Below are 25,613 nucleotides of genomic sequence, written 5' to 3'. Positions count from 1 at the left end.
GCTAGTGCAGAAAATTTCTTATTGTGCAAGAAAAGATGTTAAAAAACTTGTTAAAACTGCTCTGTGACCCTCTCGTTCTTCACGTCGTAGGCGAAGGACTTCTCTGCAATCAGGATGACACTGCATAGGGTATCCTCGGGCAAGGCATCGTGGAACTCGCAGACGACCTTGATGTTGGTTCGATCGTTGACCACAACCTTCTTTCTCTTAGATGTGTTGATGACGGTCATGGGTCTCCGTGCTTTGAACTCGCTGGGCGTGTAGTACATGTCCACGCTTCCCTCGGTTACGCGTTTGTAAGCCGAGAACGCTTCGTAAAGTTTGAGGTAATCGTTTTTGGTCACGTCGAGGTTGTAATTCTCGCGCGGGAACACTTCGTTGCGTCCATTCTTCAGATAAACGTTCTTGATCTTGCAGTCGTCGAACTTGCTGGAATCTTTTTCCTGATTCTTGTCCCTCCCGGTCTGAAAGAGCACTACGACGAAATCTGGCATGTCGAACTGTATGTTGTTGAACTGCGTCGTCACGTCGAATTCCATGTGACTTCCCGACGCCATCTTCTGCACGCACTGGTAACCGTGAAAGTGAATCGGCACCTGCGGACTTTTCAAGATCTCCGCTTTGTACTTGAGGGCGTAGTTCGTTTCGTATTCCACCACCGGCATTCTCAATTCCATGCTCCGGATGACGCACTTGGCTGCTTCGGGTAAAGTGTTGGCTATCGGCGTGGTGCCGTCCGGACCCAAAGTAGCGTATCGCATCAGTGCGTCGTTGTCGTTGGCCGCTCTTCGAAACGTAACGCGCAGTCCTCCCTTCCACATGATCTCCTTGTAGTCCGAGAAGAAACCCGGCAGCAGACGCATGGGAAAGAGCACCGTGTGACTTTTCGTCGATATTTTGGTCCCGGCTTCGAACCCCCCGGCCTGGTAGTACGCTGCGTCCGTTTTGGATAATTTCAATGTTCCCACTGCCGTCGACGTGATGCCTGGATAATCTATTCTGTCGATGACGGTGTTGTGTTTCCTGACCTCCACCTGGGAGAACAGGTGAGGCACAAAGTTGTCCACGAGTATCAAGTTTGCTGCTGCGGGAAACGCATCTCCGCTTTCCTTCTTCACCACGTCAAATTGAAGGTAGAGGTCCGCTCTGTGAGGATGAACGAATCCGTCGCCTACGTCCACGTCGTATTCGATCTCTCTGTTCGCTTCGTTCAGATTGGCGAACGTGCGACGGTTGGGAGGGAAAGATTGCAATTCGTAACTTTCGATTTGCTCCATTTTACATGTATGGTTATTTATTATATGTTGATCTCCACGATGGCCGTCGTAGTGGCACCTGCGAAATCCACCACGTCTCCTTTCTCGTTCGTCACCACCAACTCTATGTCGTCTATGCGGTTGCGACATACTGGAAAATAGATCGGCGAAGAGGGCGTGTAGATGATCGGTTCCATGAACTCGGAACTTGGTTTGAAAGTGGCTATGATTCCCGTCTGCTTGTGACTTCCTAATAATCCGTCCGAAGATTTCGTGATCATGCCTTCCGCCACGTTGCAGTGTACGTTCAGAGTCTCTATGGCCAAGAATTTAGGAATGTTGGTTGCCACGTGCTTGATGCCAGCTTCGAGTTTGGTGTCGTTCTCGAAACCTAAAAGTTCTCCCATGGTGCCCAGGTCCACGGTCTCCGTCGCGGATAGGATTTCCACTCTGTGCGTGACCGAATTTTGAGAAAGGTATGTGCCTTTGGGTAATTGAGCTTGCAAAGTGGAAAGATTGTATTGGCCTGGCGTGACGACGATGTGTTCGCTTCCGACGCTAATTTTGTTGTTGTGATGCGTAACATTAGGTATGAGGTACATGCTGTAGAATGCACGCAGAGCCACGGATTTAGGATAGACGATGTCGTCGTGCAGCGTGAGTTTCAAGATTGAAGATTCGCTCGTGAGATGAAACACGCCCATCCTAGTGATGCTGTTTGAGGTTCCACAATGCTTTCTGGAAATCCTCGATCGTAGGGTTATTTATTTTAGAGAGAAACGCGAGCACGGAGAGGCAGAGATGACCGCAGTTCACGTCTCCGAAATTTTGAATGCGTTCGTCGTTGTAGTATATAGAGGTTTTGTTCGTTTTCAGATAATGAATTAAATTTGTAGGTGGAACACCTCCGAAAGAATCGAAAACGAATGCTTTATCATTGTCGTTTTTGTGGTAACATATCCAATGCGTGCCTGGATTTTCTTGACCGTCCAAGTTGACTACGCCGCATTCTTTTCTTTTGACGGTTGAAGGTAACAGTCGGACATGAAAACTCCTCTGAAGTGTTTGATTTGTAACGGTTCGATCAGAGATTCAATGTCTCGGTTGGTGAGTGCTTCTGTTTCTTTTTTTTAAACTTTTTCATCACGCCCTTCCCCTTCTTCTCCATGGCCAGGTTGTGACGTTTCTGTTCTTCCAACTCGGCCTTGTTCTTCTTTGAGTCGATGACGGTTTTCGCGATGGCGGCACTTCCGCCGGCCAAACTTCCAACGGCCCCCAATGCTGCCAGGATGGCCGGGATGCTGAATATGAAACCTCCGATCTTTTGCTGTTTCCGCGAACGCTGCAATCTTTTCAATTGAGGTGTGCTGAGAAGTAATTTCATTCCGTGTCCTTTCGACAAACAAGAACGTTTCTTCTCGCGTTGTTTCTTGGTGAGTAACCCATCGAGGGCACCTAGATTTTTTAGATTGGAGTATGGTATCTGGTACACGACACCCTTGGGCTTCATGTTGATGCTCTATGTGTTATTTTCACGGTATGTTATTTATATATATATTCTGAGATTTTTTTTGTGTAGTTTTTTACGGTATGTTATTTATATATTTTCAAGGCCTCGCAGTCGTTACACAAATTCTATTACGTGCTTTGTTTTCTTGCCAAGAAGTTCCTTTGTCCCCTTGTACACGATTTGAGTTTTGTTCTCGATTAAAATAGATAGCTTCTCGTCGGATAACATGTTAGCGTATCGATCTGGTAAAAATAGACTGTATTGTGCGTTGAGCAACAGACGTACCTTGGGGCCATACTGGGTAGAAACGATTGAACCGGAAGTTATCGTGTAAGGTTTGTCGACTTCCAATTCCTGAATTTTTACATACTCGACTGACAAATTTAGCATTTGTTTTAATGCTTGGAGATCACTTATTTTTTCGGTCGTCATATCAAAAAAAATTTCAGAGTGTTAGAGAGAAATTTAATTGTTTTTCACGATGTGTGTTATTTATATATACCGAAGATTATTTTTTTTTCACGATGTGTGTTATTTATATATCAAGTTTTTTTGACACGTATATATATTATTATTTTTTTAACAGAGGAAGAAAGTTCGTGCTTCGGAAAACGCGATGATGTGCGTGATGATTTCTTCAGTTTCCTGCATAGACTTGTACCAATCATCAGTATACCATCTTCTTCCCTGCCTTGCCTCGTACAGTTCGTCCGACCTATCGTTCAATTTCTGCCCTGCAGCCAAAAGCAGAATGTTGAGATAACCACACCTCAGGCCACTGATCTCCCGAAGAAGGTCCTTGAGAACCATTTCACAAGGGATGCGAAATTCTGGCGTCGTTCTTGCCATGCTTACAAGTTTATTAACATCTCCGTTAACTACTTTCTTGAATATTTTAGATAGTAGCTCGTGCGGCAAATCAGTTATGCAAGCCATGTTGTTTTTTTTTACTGTATGTTATTTATATACCCCACCCCAATTTTTGTTTTGTGTTCATGGCGATGGTGGTGCCTAGTGCGGCGACCCGTTCACCCAGCGATGCGTCTCTGCTCACGAACCTTTCGAAAGCTGCATGCTCTAACTTTCTGTCTGCTTCGTGACGTGCGTCCAGATCCGTCTGCGTGGTGTTGTAGGCGATGTCGTGATCTTTGCATGCGGCGTCCAACGGATTCACACCCTTGTCTCCTCTCTCCAATCTTTTCTCGAGTTTGGTGCCCGGCCCGCAGTACTGGTAGCCAGGTAGATGCATCTCGAAAGGTAACTTGTTGATGATGTCGTTCACGAGTCCCTTTCCTTCGGCCACGTTCCAAAATTTCGGAGGCAGCGTGTTGATGATTTTGATGAGGTAACCTATGCCCTTGTCGTCGTTCACGATGAAGTTGGAAAGTTTCGTGCTGATCATGTCCACGATGCCAACCTTCTCGTTGTAGAAATTACGGTTGCCTGCATTCTCTTCGCCGGCTATCACCAACAATCGGTCCACGAGTTTCCTCACGTCGTCCACCCAAACGAATTCTTTGGGTAACGTGTTGTAGCGTTTGACCCCGCTGCCTGTTTTGACCTGGTTCCAAATCGGTTTGATGAGATTCCTGTACTTCTCGCCGCTGCTCGATTTCACCCTATTCTGCGAGGCGTCGTTGTTCTGGTACAAGGCATCCGTCATGATCAGAATTTCCTTGTAACTTTGGTAATCTTCGTCGGTGTAATCTTTCGGCTGCTTTTTGGCGACGAGTTCCCACAGTCCCACCGTACCCGGATACCTGTTCCAACTATCCTTGTCGCCTAAATTGACTTTAATGTCGTTGCCTTCGAAGGTCACCTTCGATTTCCCAATCTTCCACACCACACCGCCGCCTTCGCTGGTTTCCATGCTGGGATACAATCCGAACACTTCATCCTTGTCGAATTTCCCCGTGCTCAGGTAGTCTCGTGCCAAAGGTCCCAACTCGATTTTATCCGAAGACGACGACGTGCTGCCTATGGCACGACGTCGTGCCGGTGCATCCTTCAGTTCGAACGGTGTCGAAGGAATGCTCGAAATGGGTGTGGGTACGGCGTAACTTTTAGCTGCGAGCGGCACGAGTTCATTGATCAAATTTTTATTTTGTTCCGTGACACTTTTAATTTCTTTACCTAGACTGCTGATGGCATCGATCACGGGTTGATCCTGACGTTTCTTCTCTTCGTAGAATCCGCGATTCTCGGATTTCCAACCTTTGAAGCGTTTCGCGAGGTAATCGCGAAGCTTGAGATTTTCGTCTTCGATTTTTCGTTTCGTCATGACGTTATTTATATACGTCGTTTCTCACAACGTTGCAACGTTTAGAAAGTCGTTGATTTTGTTTCTGTATTTTCCATCGTTGGGTTTTCTCGTCATGTCGATCGTCACAAATCCGAAATCGTCACCGTTCCAGCAAGTAGAGCAGCCTTCCGAAAATTGATTGTAGTTCATGTCTCCGCCTACGTAGTCATCGTACGCGTGCTTGAGGTTGGTGTGATCTTGACGAAACAAACATATGAAATTGGCGTTGTCGCGCACTAACTGTTTTGGAATTTTGGAAAACGTTTGAGCTAGGTAAAAACAATCCATTCCTTTGTGACGACCTTGCGTGAAAAAGTTGCGAATTTCATTTTGATTTTCCAGGATGGCGTCGTCGAACACAACGACTGAATTTTCACGACAATCGTCGAGCGGTTTTATTTCCGAGGCGAATGTTGCAATGTCCAGACCATCGTACAGTTTTATCAGTTGCTGGTATTTGGATTGCTCCAAACTTTTCGAGAACACGTACAGGTGCCTGTTCTTCCAATTTAACCAATTCGGTGCGAGGAGAAAATTGTCCACGAGCAGTGTCGTTTTCCCACACCCCGAAGGACCTACGATCAGACAGCGGATGCTGTCGGGAAGCAACTCGCCGTTCTTTTTCTTCGTTTGACTTTCCGGATCCGGTAGACGCTTCACCACGTTCCACGTACTCACAAGATCACTTCGTCCGCGTCGATCCAACTTTTTTCTGGAAGTCCCAGCCATTTGACAAACAGTTTGTCACCTTTCCTACGCAATACTTTCTCGATGAGGTACGTGTCGGGGTGTTTTGTTTTAGAGAGTTCCTTTTCGTAAAATCTTCCTTTCAAAATCTCGCCGCTACTATCTTTTATTATATACGTGTGTCGGTTTCCAGGTAAAACTCGAACCACCGTAAAGAGTTCCGTGCTCCAATTTTTTGTGAATCCCTTCTCGAAGGTGCGTTTGAATTTGCTGATCCTCACCTGGTCTCCAATTTTGTATTTAGCTTTTTTTGTCGTGGGTGTGTACTTTGGACAGTAAACGGTAGAAATTAAACGCTGCTCGTCAGACTTGGTAACGTCGGCTGGCTTCATGCCTATCGTTCTGTGTACCGTTTCATTATAGGTGTCGACGAGTTCTGGCAGGATGTCGACCCATTTGTAATTCCCCCGAAGCGTGAATCGTTTCCACATGTGTGTTTTCAAGGTTCGATTGAATCTTTCCACGATGCTGGCTTTGATGTGACTGAAGGTCGAATAATGTCGAATCTTGTGTTTTTGAATAAACTTTTGGAATACGGCGTTGTAAAATTCTTTACCGTTGTCTGTTTGCAGAAACCGTGGTCGTCTGCCACCGCTTTCGCGAAAAATTAATTTGAATGCTTCCGTGACGCACGTTCCTGTTTTCGCCTTCAAAGGTAGAGCCCATGCGAATTTCGAAAACGTGTCTATGACGGTGAGGAGGTACTTGTTGCCCTTGTTCAATTTATGCACGTTTTTCAAATTGCCGCTACTCATCTCCACGAGGTCACTTTGCCAGAGGTCGTCGATGCCCTTGGTTACCACAGCCAAACGTTCGTAGTTGCGGCGTGCAGGTTTATGCAATTCTTCGACGATGGCCTGCCTAGACATTTTTTTGTTTAGAGATTACGTTTCAAGAGAAGCACAAGCGTGATGGGATTCAAAGAGGGTGGTACTTCGCTCGTGTTTTGAATGATCAGCTTATCGCCGGCACTCACGTTGAAAACGGTGAGATCTTCGTCTTCGTGTATTTCATATATGTTGCGCGTTTCGTTCCAACGTGCCAGAGGAATGTTTCCTGCTTTCTGGACACCACGATTCGATATCAAAGTCATGGTGGGAACGCTAGCTTTTCTACCGTGAGACCAGTACGAAAATTCGTTTATCTGAATCGTGCCGTCGAGGAGAAACTTGTAGTACGGATGATAAGGATGCAACATGTACAGTTTGTTACCTTCGACGAACGTGGAGATTCTCTGTTGATTGGGTACGCTGTTGATTTCAATGGCTTGCAGAGAATGCAGTTTAGCGAATTTAGTGTCGACGCTAACAAGGTTGCTGTGAACTTGTCCGAGTTTATTTTCGATGGGCAGCAAATGCTCGACTATGGTATCCGTTACGGTAGAAAACGACGGTTTGATTTTCACTTCCACGTTCAACTGCTTGTAGTTTTCGTTGAGTTCTTGCAACTTGGCACCGAAAGAGGCCAGCGTCGATTCCTGCGTGGATTCCAGCACTCCAACTTGATCTCTGATGTTGACGACGATGTTCTGAAGGTTCTCGACTTGATTCAATTTCGAGCTCTTCTCGGTAAGATCGTTCACGATGCTTCGCATCTCTGTAAACTGCGTGTGAAGGTTGGCGACGCTCTGCGAAGTGGGCAGCGTCGACACCAGCGAACTAATTTCGTCTCGAATCTGTTCCACGTTCGCCGTTTCCGTTTCCAGTCGTTTCAGCATTCGAGATATGTTTCTTTTCAAAGCGTGCAATTCTTTGGAGGTGGGGAGATTGGCCACTTTACTCTCGAGATCGCTCAATGAACTTTCGATGTCGCTCGAATCGGATAGTGCCGTCACCGCCGTTTTCAATTTTTCCAAATCTTCGCTCGAAGGCACGCTCGTCCGTAACGATTCCAAGTCACCCTGTATGTTGTCGAGTACGTGATGAAAATGAGCGAGATTCGTTTCGACGTTTAAATTTTCTAAATATTCGATCTTCTGCTGAACCGTGCTCAACGTGTCTTGAATGCTCGTCAACGCTCTCGCTTCGGCGTGAATATTTTTAATTTCTTCGTTGATCAATTCCAAGGACGCCTGAAGCGTAGCGATGGTGGTTTGAATGTGTTCGAAATCTCGATACGCCTCCAATTGAATTTTTATGTTCGCAACGCTTTTACCGATGACCTGCAGTTCGTCCGACGATGGTAGGTTCGTCATTGTATCTTCCAAAGTCTGCAACTTGGATTTAATTTCTTCCAACGTGCTGGTGAATTCTTCTTGTAATTTGGAAACGACGACATGCAAGCGTTCTGCGTCTATATCGTTCACGACGGTTTGAAGTTCAGAGAAATTCTTTTCTATTGCGGAAGTTCGTTCTTCGATTTCGAGTTTCAATTTTTCCAAATCTTCATTTTTCGATTGAAATTGCTGTAATTTGGCCAAATCATTTTGAAGCGAATCCACGCTCAACTGTATATTTTGAACGCTGTCGTAAGAAGGTACGTCGACATAATTTTTTATCAGCGTTTTTAGTTCGGAATCGATTTTCAGAATGGGGTCGAGACATTGCGTTTGGAGCGTAGCGATTTCCGACTCTAAACTTTTGTTTAAGGTTTCCTGCAAAGCGATCAAATCGGTCCTCAACTTCTTAACTCGAATGTCCAACATGAGAATCTCTTCTGCATGGTCTACACGCTTGGTGTTGCCGAAAATGTCGTTAGGCATTTTTGGTTAACGGTTATTTATAATAGGATAAACAATTCGTAATTCTACGAAGAGAGGAATAAGTTTGTCGTAATCTCCGAGGAGTTCCATGTAAAGGTAATCTCCTGCGGAAACATCGTACGTAATATTAGAAAGCATCTTGTCGTGCTTGATTCGAAAAATGTTCTTGCCGGTAGAAATTTTGATTTCGCCTGCGTTTTCCGGATTCACGGTGATTTGAAGTTTCCCGTCGATCGGAATTTCGTAGAAATCTAAATTGTTATTAAAAACATAAAACATCTTGCCCACATCGTCATTCAGTTTCGTCCAAATGCTGTTGAGGTGAATGATCAACAGACCGTTGAGTTTAGGTAACACGGAAGGTAAGACTTCATGATTTGGTATGGTTTCCATAATGGTCTGTTTTTTGAAACCGAACAAATTCATAGGCATGCTGGTTATTTAAGAATACGGTCATAGTTTTTTTTTTGTAATGACAGTCAAAGTGTTTTTTTTTGTTTTGTTTTGTTTTTATGAATCTTCTGTTGAAGATGGACATATGTTGCAGGTTTTGCTTTCTGCTAAGCGATAGTGCCCCCACGGCAATGTGTGAATACCACACTCGAGGACGCACCTCTTATCGTCGTTGGGATCCAGGGCAATTTTTCTAACTTTGTTTGTGGTGATGATATGGTCGACGCTCTGGATGCGTTGTTCTTCTCTTAGAACCGACGACCTGGTCTTGAGGCAATCGACAAAGTCCTCGAATGCGAGATGCTCCCGAACCACCTGTCTGCCGACACCCTTGGCCTTCTTGGTAACGCTGCCCTCGGCTTTGATGGCATAGGCCTTGGCGCGAAGACCTGCAAACTCGAGAATTACATCACCGTCCTTCTCGTCTTTGAGTTTGCCAGGCACTTTTTTGTTTCGGGGCAGGATGCCGTACTGGTTCGGCTGGGGATAGCCCGAGGTGTCGAAGAGGTTAACCAAAGATGGAGCTGTGGCTATATCCCCGTACGCGTCGTCCGTGCGAACGTGGTACACCAAGCTGTCCGTGTCCGTGTAGAGAAGCGAGATGTTGTGGCTATATTGTGGACGTAATATGTCGTAGTACGTCTCGAACATGTGCAGCTTGCTCAGGTCTAATACTGAGGCACCAACATAAATTGGCTTGTCGAGCCTCACCTCACTCTTCCTCATATGCACCAGAGCAAGCTGCTCATTATAAATAGTCCTCGATTTGAATAACGGGCTCGCTACGAGCCTGCGACATTGTGCTTTCCTCGTTACCAATTTTATGTCCATGCGATTTCGTACATTCTCCATAGTTTTGCCAAACACCGCATTGTTCATAAGCTTGAAGAAATCCTTATCAAGCTCGGACGTGGCTGCAGTGCGGTGTTTGGTGTTGACTTCAATATATGGCTTCAACCATGGAGAATGCTCGAACTTGAGGATGCGGTGAACTGCGCAGACCGTGACCCCTCGCTGCATCAACCACCGGAGATTCTGGTAGTGCAGGACATAACGCTCTTTGGGCTCGAAATCCATGACGAGCTTCTTCTGGTTGGAATCGGGTGGACACTTGAACTCGGGTGCAGGGGGAAGATCGCAGAACAAATCCTGCAGCTTCTCGGAGAACTCAAGATCCACCTCGGCGAAGAACCCATGTTCCGAATCGTCGAAGCTTTCGACGTCGAAGTTGGAAGGGTCAGCCCACTCGAAGCCTCTAAAAGGGAGTGGCTGCATCATGGAGTGTCCGTAGAGGTTATTGACGTCCGTGTACATGATGTAGCTGGACGGTTGTGAGGGGTCGTAGCCGGTGGCCATGTGGTGATTGTTGGCGCGCGAGTGTCGCTGCGACACCTGGACCATTCCACCCCGCACGGCGCGTTCCACAAACAGCATCATGTCCACGTTCGAAAGAAGCTCCAGCTTGATCTTCGTCACCAGAAACATGGCCGACCACGCCAGTCCGGGGAGACTGTAGAAGTAGGCAGGGTCCAGCTGGTAGATGGTCTTCGCAGTTGCACGGAACGTCTGGAACACGTCGGCGAGGAGCGTCACATCAAGTCTGAGGTAGGCGTCGTGGTAGTCCCCGAGAGTTCGACAGCCCAGCTCGCGCCACATGGACTGGGCGTGGTGATATTCCTCGTCGGTGATGTTCGAGCCTCGCAGCTGACTGTAGAAGTTTGCTCGAGGAGGTAGCGACGTCTCTGCGAACTTGGAAGGGTCTGTGATGTATTCATAGGGATAGACTCCCTTACGCTTGAAGAGGCCGGCGTCCAAGTTCGGAAAGTTTGCTGAGGTAATGAGCATTTGCTCGTCGCTAAGCTTCCCTGCGAGAGCATCGAGGCTGGCCGGGAGGAACCTCAGGGAGTCGAGGAAGCGAAGCTCGACGGTAGAGTGTGATCCTGAAATTCGCACCCACTTGCTCAAGCTAATGTAACGCTCCTCGTTCTGTGCCAGGACGTTGATTCGCATGTCGTCGTACCCAAGATGCTTGATCAGGTGGTGGAAGTCGTATCCCGAGCCATTGTGAAAAAACACAGGGATGAATCGCGGGTCCCGGGCCATGAGGTTGCATCCGTTGCACCAAGGACCAACATACCTACCGTCAAAGTGATCGTGGTGTTGGACTTTACGGTTGTTGGCGGTGTACTCCTTGACGCAGACAGGGCAAGCGATGGACTCGTCGTGTCTACGCTGATCGTCGGGGGACAGTGGGAGCATAGACTTGGGGGCCAACAGTACCTTCCCTATCTCGTTGGCCTCGACAACCATCCTCTCGAGGAAGTGTTTGGCTGCGTCGGGACCACGGTACACGTAGGGCTCGGGGGCGATATGCTGGTCTCGTCGCACCACAACGTATGCGAAACTAGATGCCTCGTGGAGTTGGTAAGGGGTGGTGGAAGAAACTTCGGGATCTGGATCGCAAGTGGACAGGGGTTTGAGGAAGGCCTCGAAATCCGCGATGATGATAGCGGGGTGCTCCACCATAGCACCGTGCATGTGGAAACGCTCCACGGTGCCGGGTTTGGGCAAGACTGCCACACCCGGCTCGTTGTTACTACAGTAGAACTTGTGGCGAGCGAGCTTCTCTGCAGCGATGTTGGGACCTCTGATCTGCTGATAATCCTGCTGTTTTTGATTGTCAAAAGTTGACAAGCACCTGCGACAAACTTCTATGTGGTGTTCGTGTTTGCTTGTTTGGCTCGACACCAACCGGGAGAGGGAACGGATAAGAGTGTAGTGGTGATGGGTCTCGTTCTTGATAAGTAGGAGATGGATTTCTCGAGCATTATTGTTGTCTACGTCGCTCACGCGAATAGGGTACACCGCATTTTCGTCAGTGAGACCGTAAACGTTGATAGCCAACCGCGCACGAGCCTCGAATTTTTGAATGTCCCGGACCTCTACGGGATAGTCGATCCCAGCCATCGCAACTTCCAGCTCTGCCTCATAGGGTAGGTAGTGGTTAACTCGGTGTGGATGGTTTTTCCAGTGGACAGGGTGTAATGCTGCAAGCACTGACCAGAGAAAGCACTTGGCGTCACTGTTCTGAATGTTCAGGACGGCCCTTTTTGCCGCAATGGTAGGTGGTAAGGGGACGTAGCTGGAGGCGGAGAGAGGTATGAACTTGCAAAGTTTGACGCACAGTTCGTGAGGCTCGCCACACAGCGAACCCCCGAGCCTTTAGCTTGATGTTCTTCCTGTTTTGCCACCAGCTCATCGGCAAACTGGTTGTAGATGACCTCGAGGTTGTCAACATCCGCCAGATGCAGCGTCTTCGCCTTGGTGTTGTGGCAGAAGCTGTAAATTTCGTCGGACGGCTTCTTGTACTGGCAACGTAGCGATGCGTAGAATTTGGTGGAGTACGTAGCCAGTGCATCGCCGAGGATGGAAATGATTTTGGCTTGCACGTTCTCCAAAAAGCTACGCACGTCGCATGAGCCCTCCGAAGTGATGACAAAGTCCTCTAACAACCGCTCGAAAGCAGTCTGGCTCGCTTTCGCCACAGGCTTGACGCGTTTCGTGGGTGGTGCATTGATGGAGGCTGCTTCTGCCTTCCTCTTGGTCGAGCTGGTCGACGGTTGGGGAACAGGTGCTCCGACAACAACTTTGCATGATGTTATATGCCTCTTCAAATTATTAATGGTAATAGGTATACCGCACCTGGGACATGATTTTTTAGCGGTTACACGCTTACCAGGTGCACAGGTACGACAATGTCTTGCAAAATGTGCGCTTGATATGGTTATCTTGCACACAGGGCAACTTTTCTCAGATTGCATTTTTTTGGGGGGTATGTTTATTTATATGTGATCTGTTGGTGGTAGAGTGTTTACAAAAAAAATGCCTTACGAGAAAAATTTTGTAGGCTAATTCTAATTAGTATTAGTTTGAGGGGTTTATTTATATATGGGTGGCGTTGTTTTCCTCAAATATGTGCTTTAATAAACCCTGTAAAAAAATTTAAAACGTTGAAATTATCCAAAACGGACGCAGCGTACTACCAGGCCGGGGGGTTCGAAGCCGGGACCAAAATATCGACGAAAAGTCACACGGTGCTCTTTCCCATGCGTCTGCTGCCGGGTTTCTTCTCGGACTACAAGGAGATCATGTGGAAGGGAGGACTGCGCGTTACGTTTCGAAGAGCGGCCAACGACAACGACGCACTGATGCGATACGCTACTTTGGGTCCGGACGGCACCACGCCGATAGCCAACACTTTACCCGAAGCAGCCAAGTGCGTCATCCGGAGCATGGAATTGAGAATGCCGGTGGTGGAATACGAAACGAACTACGCCCTCAAGTACAAAGCGGAGATCTTGAAAAGTCCGCAGGTGCCGATTCACTTTCACGGTTACCAGTGCGTGCAGAAGATGGCGTCGGGAAGTCACATGGAATTCGACGTGACGACGCAGTTCAACAACATACAGTTCGACATGCCAGATTTCGTCGTAGTGCTCTTTCAGACCGGGAGGGACAAGAATCAGGAAAAAGATTCCAGCAAGTTCGACGACTGCAAGATCAAGAACGTTTATCTGAAGAATGGACGCAACGAAGTGTTCCCGCGCGAGAATTACAACCTCGACGTGACCAAAAACGATTACCTCAAACTTTACGAAGCGTTCTCGGCTTACAAACGCGTAACCGAGGGAAGCGTGGACATGTACTACACGCCCAGCGAGTTCAAAGCACGGAGACCCATGACCGTCATCAACACATCTAAGAGAAAGAAGGTTGTGGTCAACGATCGAACCAACATCAAGGTCGTCTGCGAGTTCCACGATGCCTTGCCCGAGGATACCCTATGCAGTGTCATCCTGATTGCAGAGAAGTCCTTCGCCTACGACGTGAAGAACGAGAGGGTCACAGAGCAGTTTTAACAAGTTTTTTAACATCTTTTCTTGCACAATAAGAAATTTTCTGCACTAGCACAATCAGTTACAATAGCACAATACGAATTTCACTAGTTCAGATCAGTTACAAATATCAATTTCATTAGCTATCAGTTGCAATATCTTTTTTGCACTATAGCACGAGACAATCAGAAAATTTGCACAAAAAAAATTTGTTGTTGTTTTTACACGTGAAAATTAACAATAAAATTTTTTTTTTATCGTTTCAGATGCTGTCGAAACATCAAAAACATATACACACACACTAAAAAAATAAGCATGCAACTTTATTTGTAACACACACATACATTCTCCATCTTCATCAAGAAAATATTATAATAAACATAATTATTTTTATCTATATCTCACAATAAAACTCTATATCCAAAAATATCACAACATCAAATAACACTAGAGTCGTTAGTACACGTTGCATGCATTACGGAGGTCCTCTGTAGGGTTTCATGGAAGTTTGGGGGAAAAAAAAAACACGTGAAACTCTACAGAGGTGCGGTAATCTATAACCGCAGCCATTAGAAAACTTTTACCTTTTTGGTTGGGCACCACGCACCCTGGCGAGGTTATAGGGGCCAGGCATCCTAAAAACAACAATTATTATTTTGTTTGTTTGTTTGCGTCACAATGTTCCCCCGAGAGAGGTTTACAAAGATCACGATATACGGAGTTGGAAAATTACGATATGGCGCATTCGCTCATTACTCTTGCCAGCCATAAATCTCTCTCTCTCTCTTCATCTTACAGCAAAGTTGGCATCTCTATTTTTTTTTTTAGTTGTAAGTAAATTGCCAACACACTCTAGTTAATAATGCTACATATTATACGCGCACACGCACACACATACTATATTACCATCCACCCATCTCTCTCTCTTTTACGGCAGTACATATTTGTTGTCGGCTCTCCTTGTTTAGTGTGTGTAGGTTGGCAAAAATTGCTTTATGCGCTGTAAGGCAAGCCTCAAGCAAAGTTGTCAGCTCCTTGCTTTAGGCTAGGTTAGACCAAAAAAACCTTGGTGATTTTTTTTTCGAGTGAGGAGTTGGCAATGCTGATCTCCACTTGAGGGCGGTCAACCGGGTTGATTGCACAAGCAAAGTTGCCAGCTCCTTGCTTTAGGCTAGGTTAGACCAAAAAAACCTTGGTGATTTTTTTTCGAGTGAGGAGTTGGCAACGCTGATCTCCACTTGAGGGCGGTCAACCGGGTTGATTGCACAAGCAAAGTTGCCAGCTCCTTGCTTTAGGTTAGGTTAGAGCAAAAAGGGCTGTGGGTAAGCTGTCGGTTGTTTAACTCTTCCCTCTCTCTTTTTTTTCTTGTAAAAGGCTATGGCAAAAGTACCAGTGGGTTGGCAACCTTGCTTTATGCACTGTAAGGCAAGTCTCAAGCAAGGTTGCCAACTCCTTGCTTTAGGTTACGTTAGACCAAGAAAAATAAACCTTGGTGATTTTTTCGAGTGAGAAGCTGGCAACACTGCGAGAAAAAAGTTGCCAGCTCCTTGTTTTAGGTTAGGTTACCCCAAAAACCTTAGTGATTTTTTCAAGTAAGAAGCTGGCAACACTGCGCCATCAAATAGAGCTCATGCCTTACGAGAGAAATCCATTAAGGCGAGCTCACCACTTCAGCTCACCACTTGATGGCGTTGAACCGGCTAAACTGCACTACTGTGCTCTGTAGCTAGAATGTAGAGTGCTGCTTTTGACCACATTCGCTCGATCATACTAGTTCGAATCTCTCATCATTCCAATTTGACAATAATCGCAAAAATATATACGTGAAAAAATACGCCCTGGTAGTTTCAGCCCATAATCATCTATTCATTTTCATATGGCACTGTTTATTGCTAAGATAGACTAAACTACAGTTTAACGCGGGGATGAAGACTATGTTCAATTTCACTCACGATCCATATTTGAAGGCCCACTACGAAAGACAAATTACGATTATACGTGAAGTGCTGGACTTTGAGCGTATACCGCTCGTTTTGCCTGTTCGAGCGTTATTCGCCCGAGCGAAGAAGCTCTCAATTCCGTACGCTATCTAGCGTCGTCCGTGCCCACGAGCGAAATCATCTCGCTGCAGCACTCTACTAGAATGTCAAATTTGGCTTCGATAGCCGCTTGGTACAGACACACAATTTTACCTTAAATATATATGTAATAAAGGAATCTTTAAAATGAAATTTTTAACATGAAAGTGTAAAATACTCCTTAAAACTTTATAAACGGTCTTGGTAATTTACTATTCGTAGCTCGATGGCAACAATAATTAACTGCCATAGACCGTCATTGGCTCAATCAGTTCCTTACGGTGTTTTTGTGTTTCGTAGATATGTTTGAATCCCAAGATGATTCCTCCGCATATAACCACAGAAGCCGAAAGAAGCTACGAAGACAGAAAGGCTTTAGAGGTGACGTATGATTATAATAAATACTACAATGAAATGTTTTAAAATTAATTACGACTCAATTGCCCAAATATATTTGTAATTTTCAGAAATTCCACACACACACAGTAAATGTTCTGAGTTTTGGAATCCTCACTATTCAGTCTTTACACTCTTACACACTCTGTCTCGGACGTTTGTGGACTAAAGTTGAGCATAACGGTAAAGAAGGGGAGGAAGCGAGTTGGCGGAGCAAAGCAATGCACGCTGCTGCAAACGGCTGGTACATGAAGCTGCTCTTTCCCCTCAATGCGCTCACATCGCCTCTCACGCTTCGTTGCTCGAGCCTTCTCGAGTCTCTACTTGCCCAGGGACTTGTTTGTTTGATTTAATTTGCTTTATTTTACTTCAATTTTTGCGCCACTTTCGGCTAATTTGCGAAGATGGGGATGAGAGATGACATGATGAAATTGGTGAATGGGACACTCACAAACATCCATGCCCAGGCCGGGATTCGAACCCGGTACCCCTGGCGTCGTACCGCGAAGTGCTGACCACTCCGTCAAGGGGGCCGGCAGGAGAATGGGACTTGTTTCCGTTCGGTTGTTCCAGAGAATCCCGAGACAGGGCGCAGATATTTTAAAATCACGGGAATCACAATGTATGGGTTACTCATGGCTCCGTATCCAAAGGTTTGAATTTTAAATTTTGAATTGTAAATAATAGAATAAAACGTTTTGCATTTACCTGTGGTATGGTCATATTCACTAACTAATCTGTTCATTAATTTCTTGAATGAAAAAGAGAAAGAAATGATAGTCAATATTTCCTGGACAAAACGGACTGTGACTTCGGTACGTTTCAACTAGCGCTATGTACTCATTACTAGATTCTGTTTCTTCATTGAATGAAGAACGTGAATCTCTGTAAAATTTTGGACTTAAAGGACAGCAAGCTGTTCCAATAAGGTAGCATATATGAGCAATGTTGCATTTGTGTGTGGAAATGGGTATTTGGATATTTGGCCACTATATTAATATTCGTTCACTAAGCTATGATAATTTGTTACGATTTTTTTTCCAGGACCAGCAGAATCTTCAACACGAATGCCTAAATTAATGTCCAATAAAATGAGAAGAAAAGGTAATTAGTATATAGCCATTGTTCATAAGCAGCACAGAATGAATATCCTACCGTTATTCTAATTAAGTATTCATAACTATATGTGTTATACAAGGGAGAGTCAAATGCAAACCTTAATCCTTAGTTTTTTTTTAATCTACTAATTATCTGCATGGATGGTTGAACAGGTTTGCTATATTAGATCCATTGCTGATCTACATATATTAACAAATCTGAGCTAGCACCTGTACACCTCAAGAAGAAGAATCTTTGGAATGCACGTGCTGTCATCTATCGGCTACTGCCAAGATCTTTCCACCCATCTGCCTGTAAACTACGGGCATTGTCCAACTTTCTCCACAATTTCTAAGTTTGTTGGTGTGGTAGAGATATTGAATTTTCATTTCCTGGAGAATTTCCTAACATTTAGGCTTCCAGAGGGCCTTCACTGGTGCAAGTGTGTGGAGCAGGCGACATCTTCAAAATGACAAAAAAAATGTAACTCACTGGGTCAGTGTTGCAGCCTTGAAGTTGCTTTGTAAATAAGCGCTGATACCTAGTGTAAATTTTGTCTGTAGACAATGTGTCATAATTTTAAGGTTTTAATTTGACCTACCCTCGTACTTATTCTCGAATAATATTTCACAGAGGAGAGAGTGGTTTATATTAGTAAAGAATGAACGAATGGGTTAAAAGGTTTTACTGTGTCGGCACTTCAAAGTGCACTAGGAAATAACATATTAAAGCACTTATCCTACCTTAATGGGTGTAAAAGGTTCCTTGAGAAGGTTAAAGGTGCAAGGTTGTAAGGGATATGCACAGGACATACACAACCCATTACAAAGGTAAAAGACCAAGAACTGCACCAGAAACAGTGAAAGAGGCCCTCTTTTCTCAAAAAGCCTATTAAAATTGTAAAAAACTGCCATCATCACATCATGGACGATAACAGTTGGGAAGACCAAAGGAATATTACTGCTTATACGCTATTTTGTGGTCCAAAATGCTGTATTTCATTATGATACTAGTTGCAGATACATCACGTAAACTGCAAAACTAACTGCAAGAGACAGTTTAGTTTTAGAATAGACTTACTTTAATAACTTCATCCGGAGTTAAACAATTCGTTTTAATTGTTGCGTTGGGACACACTAGTATGAAAATTTGACTTCCAAAGTTTCACATGTTCCTGCCTTAACTACTCTTAGAAGCGTCATTGAATCATTTGTTCTCCATCGCTTTTCTGTCACATTTTTACCATTCACGAAGAGGAGGATGAACAGTGAAATGACATTCACAGACCGACATGGACAGCGCACAACATAAGCTCCACAGAGGATTATACTAGTGGTTGTGGGGATAGGCACCAAAGTCTCGTTATCTGCAAACCAACAATCCCGTGCACTGTTTAAGGTTGATTCTCGTCTTCTTGCAGGTTTGAACTGGGAAGCACTTATCAAGGATTTCTACAACAAGATTCCAATGGGTAATGTACAAGTGCTGAATTCATCAATGTTTCTGTAGCAATAGCAAGCGTTAACAATAAAGATAACGGTCAACAATGTCTGACTCATCTCAGTTTTAACATCCATGACAATGTAACATTTTTGCAGGGCTGGGATTCAGGGTAGACTACCCTAGTTATTTCTGCCAAACACGAACTGACGCTCATCTATTAATGGTAAATATATTAATGCTTTACAGAAACTATCCCAATACGTAGTGCAGGTCAAGAACTATGAAAAAATATTTTGGAGGCAAAATCATCATATAAAATTGTTTGGAATGCCATTGCCTCCGTTTAAAATAAAATACGAAATTTGACTCTTTCTCTTCTTTTGCAGGAAATAACATGACAGAACATATATCGCAGATTATGCGCAATGCAGGTAATGCTGTTGAAGAAATTATTTTGTTTCTGGTATAGTTTATGTGTCTCCGTGACCGGATTACGCTCACTCACTCGGAGCTCCCCAATTTCCTCACGATGGTGGGTTGCCACCGGCCCTATACGTAGGCCGAATAAATTCCGACCAGAGCCGGATTCGAACCTACGCCGTCCCGCAGCGAACGATCTCAAGACGAGTGAACGCCTTAACCCGCTCGACTACGGAGGAGGAGGAGTAGGTCACGGAGACCTACTATAACGGCTGGGGATACGTCGGGCCGACCCCCCGACTATTCCAATACTGGTTGAAGATCTCCACGCTTAGATTGATTGATTGATTTAGTTTATTTTACTTCGCGTTTTGTGCCTCTTGGCTAATTTGCGAAGATGGGGATGAGTGATGAAATGATGAAATGGATGAAAATGGACATTCACAAACAACCATACCCGACCGGGATTCGAACCCGGGACCCTTGGCGTCGCAGCGCGATGTGCTAACCACTCGGCCACAGGGTCGGGCTCCACGCTTAGAGGTGACGAAGGAAAGTGTGGGAGGGAGACCGGCAGTCGGTAGGTAAGCCTAGGCCCTTCATGGGCTGTTGCGCAACGGATTATTTTTTTTTTTTTTATTTTTATAGTTTATGTGTGTAATTTATTACGTTTTCTTATTTCGATTATAATTATAATTGTACGTCACCTTAATTTTGTTTTAATAAGGGCAGAGTCATCTCGCGGAGACTCGCGAAACCCCGCTTCAGGACGTTCTTAGCAGTGAGGTCAGTCTCTCACTGCTCTTTCAAAATCAACGGATGTTCAGTTAATTAATGTAAGAGTAAATAATTATTGCCAGCAGTTTAAACCTAAAAAGATATAAATCATAAATTAATAAGAGAGCAAGTGGTTATAATTTGAAACCTGTGATTCAGCAATCGCGCCTTGACTTCTAAAATTAAGTGTTCTCCCCATGGTATCTAAAACTAACCACTCGACCTTAAGCCCCTAAACTTATATGATCGGCCCACGACGACTAAAGTTAAGTGATCACCTTAAGTCTAAAATTTTAGGCGTTTACCCGTAGAAATGTTTGAAACTGAAAATTGTGGAGTAACAAGACGTCCATAGACGTCTAAAATTATATGATTGTCCTGAAGCAGTGTGTAAGAAGAGCAATAAACTTCCAATGAACCAAGAAGGCGAGATAATGAAACATTTCACCCCACGACATAAGGGCGTTAGTTAATCCGCCGCTGTACTCAGGCAATTTAGTTTCATTGAAAGTAAGTTTTGTTGCAAGTAAACAAGCAACATTGTAAGTTATATTTAACAATTTATATTTCAGAAAATGGAGACAGAATGCTTCAATCTCTCACGGACAAAGGTTACGGTAGTAAGTACATATTATTTTATTACAAAACATTATGCTTTCGAATCAAAGTATAGTCGCAACCAGAGCTCGCAACTATCGAATCAAGTGCGCATGTTTGGACGAGTCCAGTTTCAACATAAGGGTGGAAGGACGAGTTCAGTTTCAAAATAGGGGTAGAAGGAATGAGTGAAACGTGTCTCAAATAGGGATGGCCAGATCCGGATCCAAACGGATCTGGATTTTTCAGATCCGGATCCGTTTTGCCATCCCACATGAGCGTTTCTTTGGAAAGTAAGAATGTGTTTATAACATATTGTTACCTGCTAATATATATATATATATATATATACGTCTACGTCTCCCCCTCCGATTTCCATGAAACTTGGCAGGTGTATAGAGGGACCCAAAGGAAGAAATACTTTCTTTTTGTTTCGGCTAAAAAACTGTTTTAGGGGGCAAAACCCCTCAAATGTCAAAATGAGGAGAAATTGAAGTGGGGATCTGACCCCGAAACCACGTAAATATGGCATAGGAAGAAACAGGGGGCATAGGGCCCCTCTATACACCTGCCAAACTTCATGGAAATCGGAGGGGGACACAGGGGTCAGATCCCCACGTCAATTTGTCCTCATCTTGACATTTGAAGCGGGTTTTGCCCCCTAAAACAGTTTTTTAGCCGAAACAAACAAACACGTATTTCTTCCTTTGGGCCCCTCTATTCACCTTCGAAGTTTCATGAAAATCGGAGGAGGACACAGGGGTCAAATGCCCACTTAAATTTGTCCTCATCTTGACATTTGAGGGGGGGGGGGAAGTTGCCCTCTAGAACAGTTTTTTAGCCAAAACAAAAAATACGTATTTCTTCCTTTGGGCTCCTCTATACACCTGTCAAGTTTCATGGAAATAGGAGGGGGACATTTAGATAACCTCCCTTGTTAGTCTTACACTTTGTAATTATATAACACTGCATAATATTATAATGTTTTATTTTAATTTGTAAAACTGTAACTGTAGAACAATTGTATAATTTTTGTATAACATTTCTATCTTGTTAAATGTGTTAAAGGTTTCATCCTGGAATGGAATGTGTCACATTTATCTATGTTTCCATTTCTAATACATTCGAATGAATACATATTCTTTTCAATGGCATTTACAAAATCACCTCTGACATTTTATGTTAAACAAGTAAGATTATTTTTGTGCACGAGTGTGTTAGCCGATGCGTAGCAAAGTATTTTAGGAACAACACTTGAAAAAAAATGAAATGAAAAATTTCTTTGTAATCGAAGATCATAATACCTTTTAAGGTGTGGTAATAGTATAATAGGATTGAGATACCAAACTCTCGGATCCGGATCCAGATCCGAAAGTTTTGGATCCGGATCCGTTTGGCCATCCCTAGTTTCAAACAGTACTGAACTATCGCACATATTAAACATGGCTGGTAAAATACATTTACTGGTGAGTGAAGAGTTGTAAAAATCCACACACGGAAAATTAAATTCATCAAACTATTCGATGCACCAGAAACGCAACCATTCATGCACTGGGGAGTATTTTTTCTTCCTTGCCAAGAATCAGGTTTCGAGTTCGATACATTTTTGTGTATTACTTGTAACGGTATCGCCAAAGTGCATCATATGATGTATGTGAGTATCTCTTTCTATGTCGAGTTGCACTTTAATGCATCAATTGAGGCGTTTTTGTAAACCTTCCTGTATCTTTCTTGACTTTATGCATTTCTTTTGTTTCCACTGATGCCACTGGCGTGTGCAGAGAGGAGCTGATGGGGCTTCAGCCTCTCCCGAAATTTTGAAAAAATTAAAATCTTCAAGCGAAAATCAGTAAAGAACTGTGTAACTGAAATGTGTAAGTGCAAACACGCCATTAAATGACCACCGGTTACAATCTTTGTCTTCGAGTACAATTTTAATAGTGAAAAGCTCCAAATATATGAAATGCTTTATTGTGTATCCCGCCTGCTAGAACTAATGTACTAACCACCTTTACAATTACAGCCCCTCCAGAAAAAAATATACTGCGTACGCCAATGGTCAACGCGAGTGAAGTACACCGTAGGCTGCGTGCTTGCATACGTAACCGAAGGAGACAATTTTAACAGGATTTGTACTTTTTGTAACAGTTAATTCTGACAACCTGGAAGCATGTGAATGGTAGATAACATTATTATTTCACTCATTTTCGTCCCTTTATTTCTCACATCGACAACTTCTTTTCACTTTACAAAGATGTCTACAGCGCGCCTTCTCCGCTTTTTATTCAGATTTTTTCCCCCAACCCGTGTGCCAGTTGAAAACATTTATATCTTTTTGGAGAGCTTATGAAACGAGGAAGTTTTTTCCGTAATTTATACGCTAAGTGTGTTACCAATTTTTTGAGTAATCCACTTCGATTAGACGATAATTTCCAAATTTCTTCATGACGTGTGCACCAATGACTGTTTCTTTCTGTGCGTATGGAAATTTTGGGCATGATATTTTTTCCCCAGTAGTCACTCATTCGTCAGCTGTTAGCAACGTGTCGATTAAGTGTCCAGGGTGTAGTAGTTTTTTCACAATTAGTAGTTTTTTGGTCGCAAGTCGGAATATGTCACGAAAATCTACAAACTGCAATAACTCGAAACCCATTGATTTCCGACCCACGGTGCATAGGGTCAAATTTGTTGCAAATGTGCTCCAGTATTACCCCTTTCCAGGAATAGGTCGAATTACCAATCACCCTGTATACATTTACATAAATAAAATATTTAGACACATTTTACCCCTCCCAACTTTTGTTTTTAAGTTGTTGCTTAGCAAGAATAATAATCGAGATGTTATCAGCAAAATATTAATTGATTGTTTTTTGATTGATTAGCTTTATTTTACTTCGCTTCTTGTGCCATGAGATTGATGAATGGACATTAACAAAGATCTATGCCCACGCCAGGATTCGAACCACTTTGCCACGGGGACCGGCGTAAAATGTTAAGTACGATTGTGAAAATAGAACACTCATAGCACGTCATCGATCTCAATCCAATTCCAAATGAAACAAGCAAAAATTAGGAATCCTTTAACTGGGGTGTTTCAACTTTTTCACGCCTAAAACCGTTAGGATGATTAATTTTACAGGTATTTTTTTCTACTGAAGGGAATTCTATACATATATTTGTAACCATGCTACACGTTACCTTTCCCCGCACAAAACACATCTTCAATGAATGCACGAAAATGTGGCAACATCGCTTCCCAATGTTGACAATTGAAGGATCGCCCCACTGAGAGAAATGTCAAACCGTCCGTATACGATTTGACTAACTTTGAAACCGAGCTTTCGGAACACAAAATCGAAGCTTCAAAAGTGGTGGTAACTTGATCAGTGGCAAATAGCGTAATGTGACCAACATAATGATATACAAGGCATCTACATACAGTATGTAACATTCTTATTCGTACACACGGATTTTCAAAGAAAATGCTTCAATATCTGAAAGGAAATACACTCTTTTGAAATTGTTTCTTTACAATTCAATAACTAATATCATTAGGAACATAAAATCTTTCCCAAATTCTGTATAACCAATGACAATAATACATTAAATGAAACTGAAAGAGAAACATGCCATTTTTTGTGCAACTTTTCTATTCGTACACTTAATAATATAAAAGAAAAAGTATATTCAGAGCAAATTGACTGACAGTACTAATACTTTGATGCGTATCCTTTGGCTTTAATTACTGCTTGACACCTGTTCTTCATAGAATTAACCAGTTTCCGACATGTTTCAGAGCTTATTTTATTCCACTCGGCTTGCACAACAGTTTTCAACTCTTGTTTGGACTTGACGCCTGCTTTATGGACTCGCCTCTACAAAGTTTCCCATAAATGCTCAATGGGATTTAAGTCTGGACTTTGAGCTGGTGTTTGTAGTAGTTTGGGCACATTCCATATAAGCCAATTCATGTTAACTCGCGCCTTATGCTTACTGTCATTGTCTTGTTGGAATATGTAGATAGGCGGCATGTCCATTTCTTGGGTACTTTGCTTTACATTGTTCTTCAATATGTCCAAATAGACATATGCATCCATGATACCATCAATAAACTGGATGGTACCAACACCTTTGGATGCCATACAACCCCAAATCATTAATGACCCACCACCGTGTTTAACTGTTGGAACTGTGTTAATGTGATCATTGTCTTTATTTGATTTTCTCCAGACCCTATTTATCCCATCTGACCCGTATATATTAATCTTGGACTAGTCTGACAATATGGCACTATCCCAAAATTCCTGGTCCTTGTGGATGTGCTCTTTCGCGAATGAAAGTATATTCCTGCGATTCACCTTATTTGCATACGGCCTCTTTCGTGGTATTCTGCCATAATATCCGTGCTTCCACAAGGCACGTCGGACAGTTTGATCGAACATCATCTTGCCAGCAACATTTTTTACTAACGGTCGTAACTGAGGAACACTTAGTCGGGGGTTTTCTCGCACTCTTTTTAAAATAAAGCGTTCATCACGTTTATTCAACCGTGTCTCTTTTGGATTTCTCGGCACATTCTGTGTTGAACCTTCCTCTATAAATTTGTTTACTTTGTATTGAACTGTGGAGTGTGATTTATTGACTGTTTGTCCAATTTTCCTTAGCGAATAACCTCTAAGGGCCAAATTTATAATATCATCCTTCAGATCGGAACTAAGTTCCTTCACCTTGCCCATTTCGAACACGCTGATAGATAGACGATAGGCCTACAACAATACCTACGCCAGCATTCCGCTTGACGGGGAGCGCGCATGCATGTTCAAACTTGTTACGAAGTTGCAAACTGCACGAAATCGCCAGAATAGCGGTGGCGCTGTATGCGAGGAAGATTGAAACTCTTGCCTGTACGAATAACAATGTTACATACTGTATTCAGTTTT

General features: G+C 43.6%; 1 protein-coding gene across 5 annotated transcripts in view; it reads left to right on the top strand.

Moving 5' to 3' along the window:
- LOC145991200 (uncharacterized) overlaps nt 1-25,613 on the top strand; it is a 58,952-nt gene that overhangs the window by 10,627 nt on the left and 22,712 nt on the right. For 4 of the 5 annotated variants that reach the window (XM_083127089.1, XM_083127091.1, XM_083127094.1 and 1 more), the window contains exons 5-9: nt 16,243-16,323; nt 17,383-17,442; nt 18,857-18,907; nt 19,266-19,310; nt 20,649-20,696. In XM_083127089.1, coding sequence (XP_082983215.1) covers nt 16,243-16,323; nt 17,383-17,442; nt 18,857-18,907; nt 19,266-19,310; nt 20,649-20,696 — 285 coding nt within the window. The remainder of the gene's footprint in view (nt 1-16,242; nt 16,324-17,382; nt 17,443-18,856; nt 18,908-19,265; nt 19,311-20,648; nt 20,697-25,613) is intronic. The other variant, XM_083127090.1, reaches the window with a different exon arrangement.

Source organism: Lepisma saccharinum, chromosome 8 (assembly GCF_977018435.1).
Source record: "Lepisma saccharinum chromosome 8, izLepSacc3.1, whole genome shotgun sequence".
NCBI lineage: Eukaryota > Metazoa > Arthropoda > Insecta > Zygentoma > Lepismatidae > Lepisma > Lepisma saccharinum.
The sequence above is the reverse complement of the archived record's forward strand: the minus strand, read 5'-3'. Positions and strand labels throughout refer to the sequence as shown.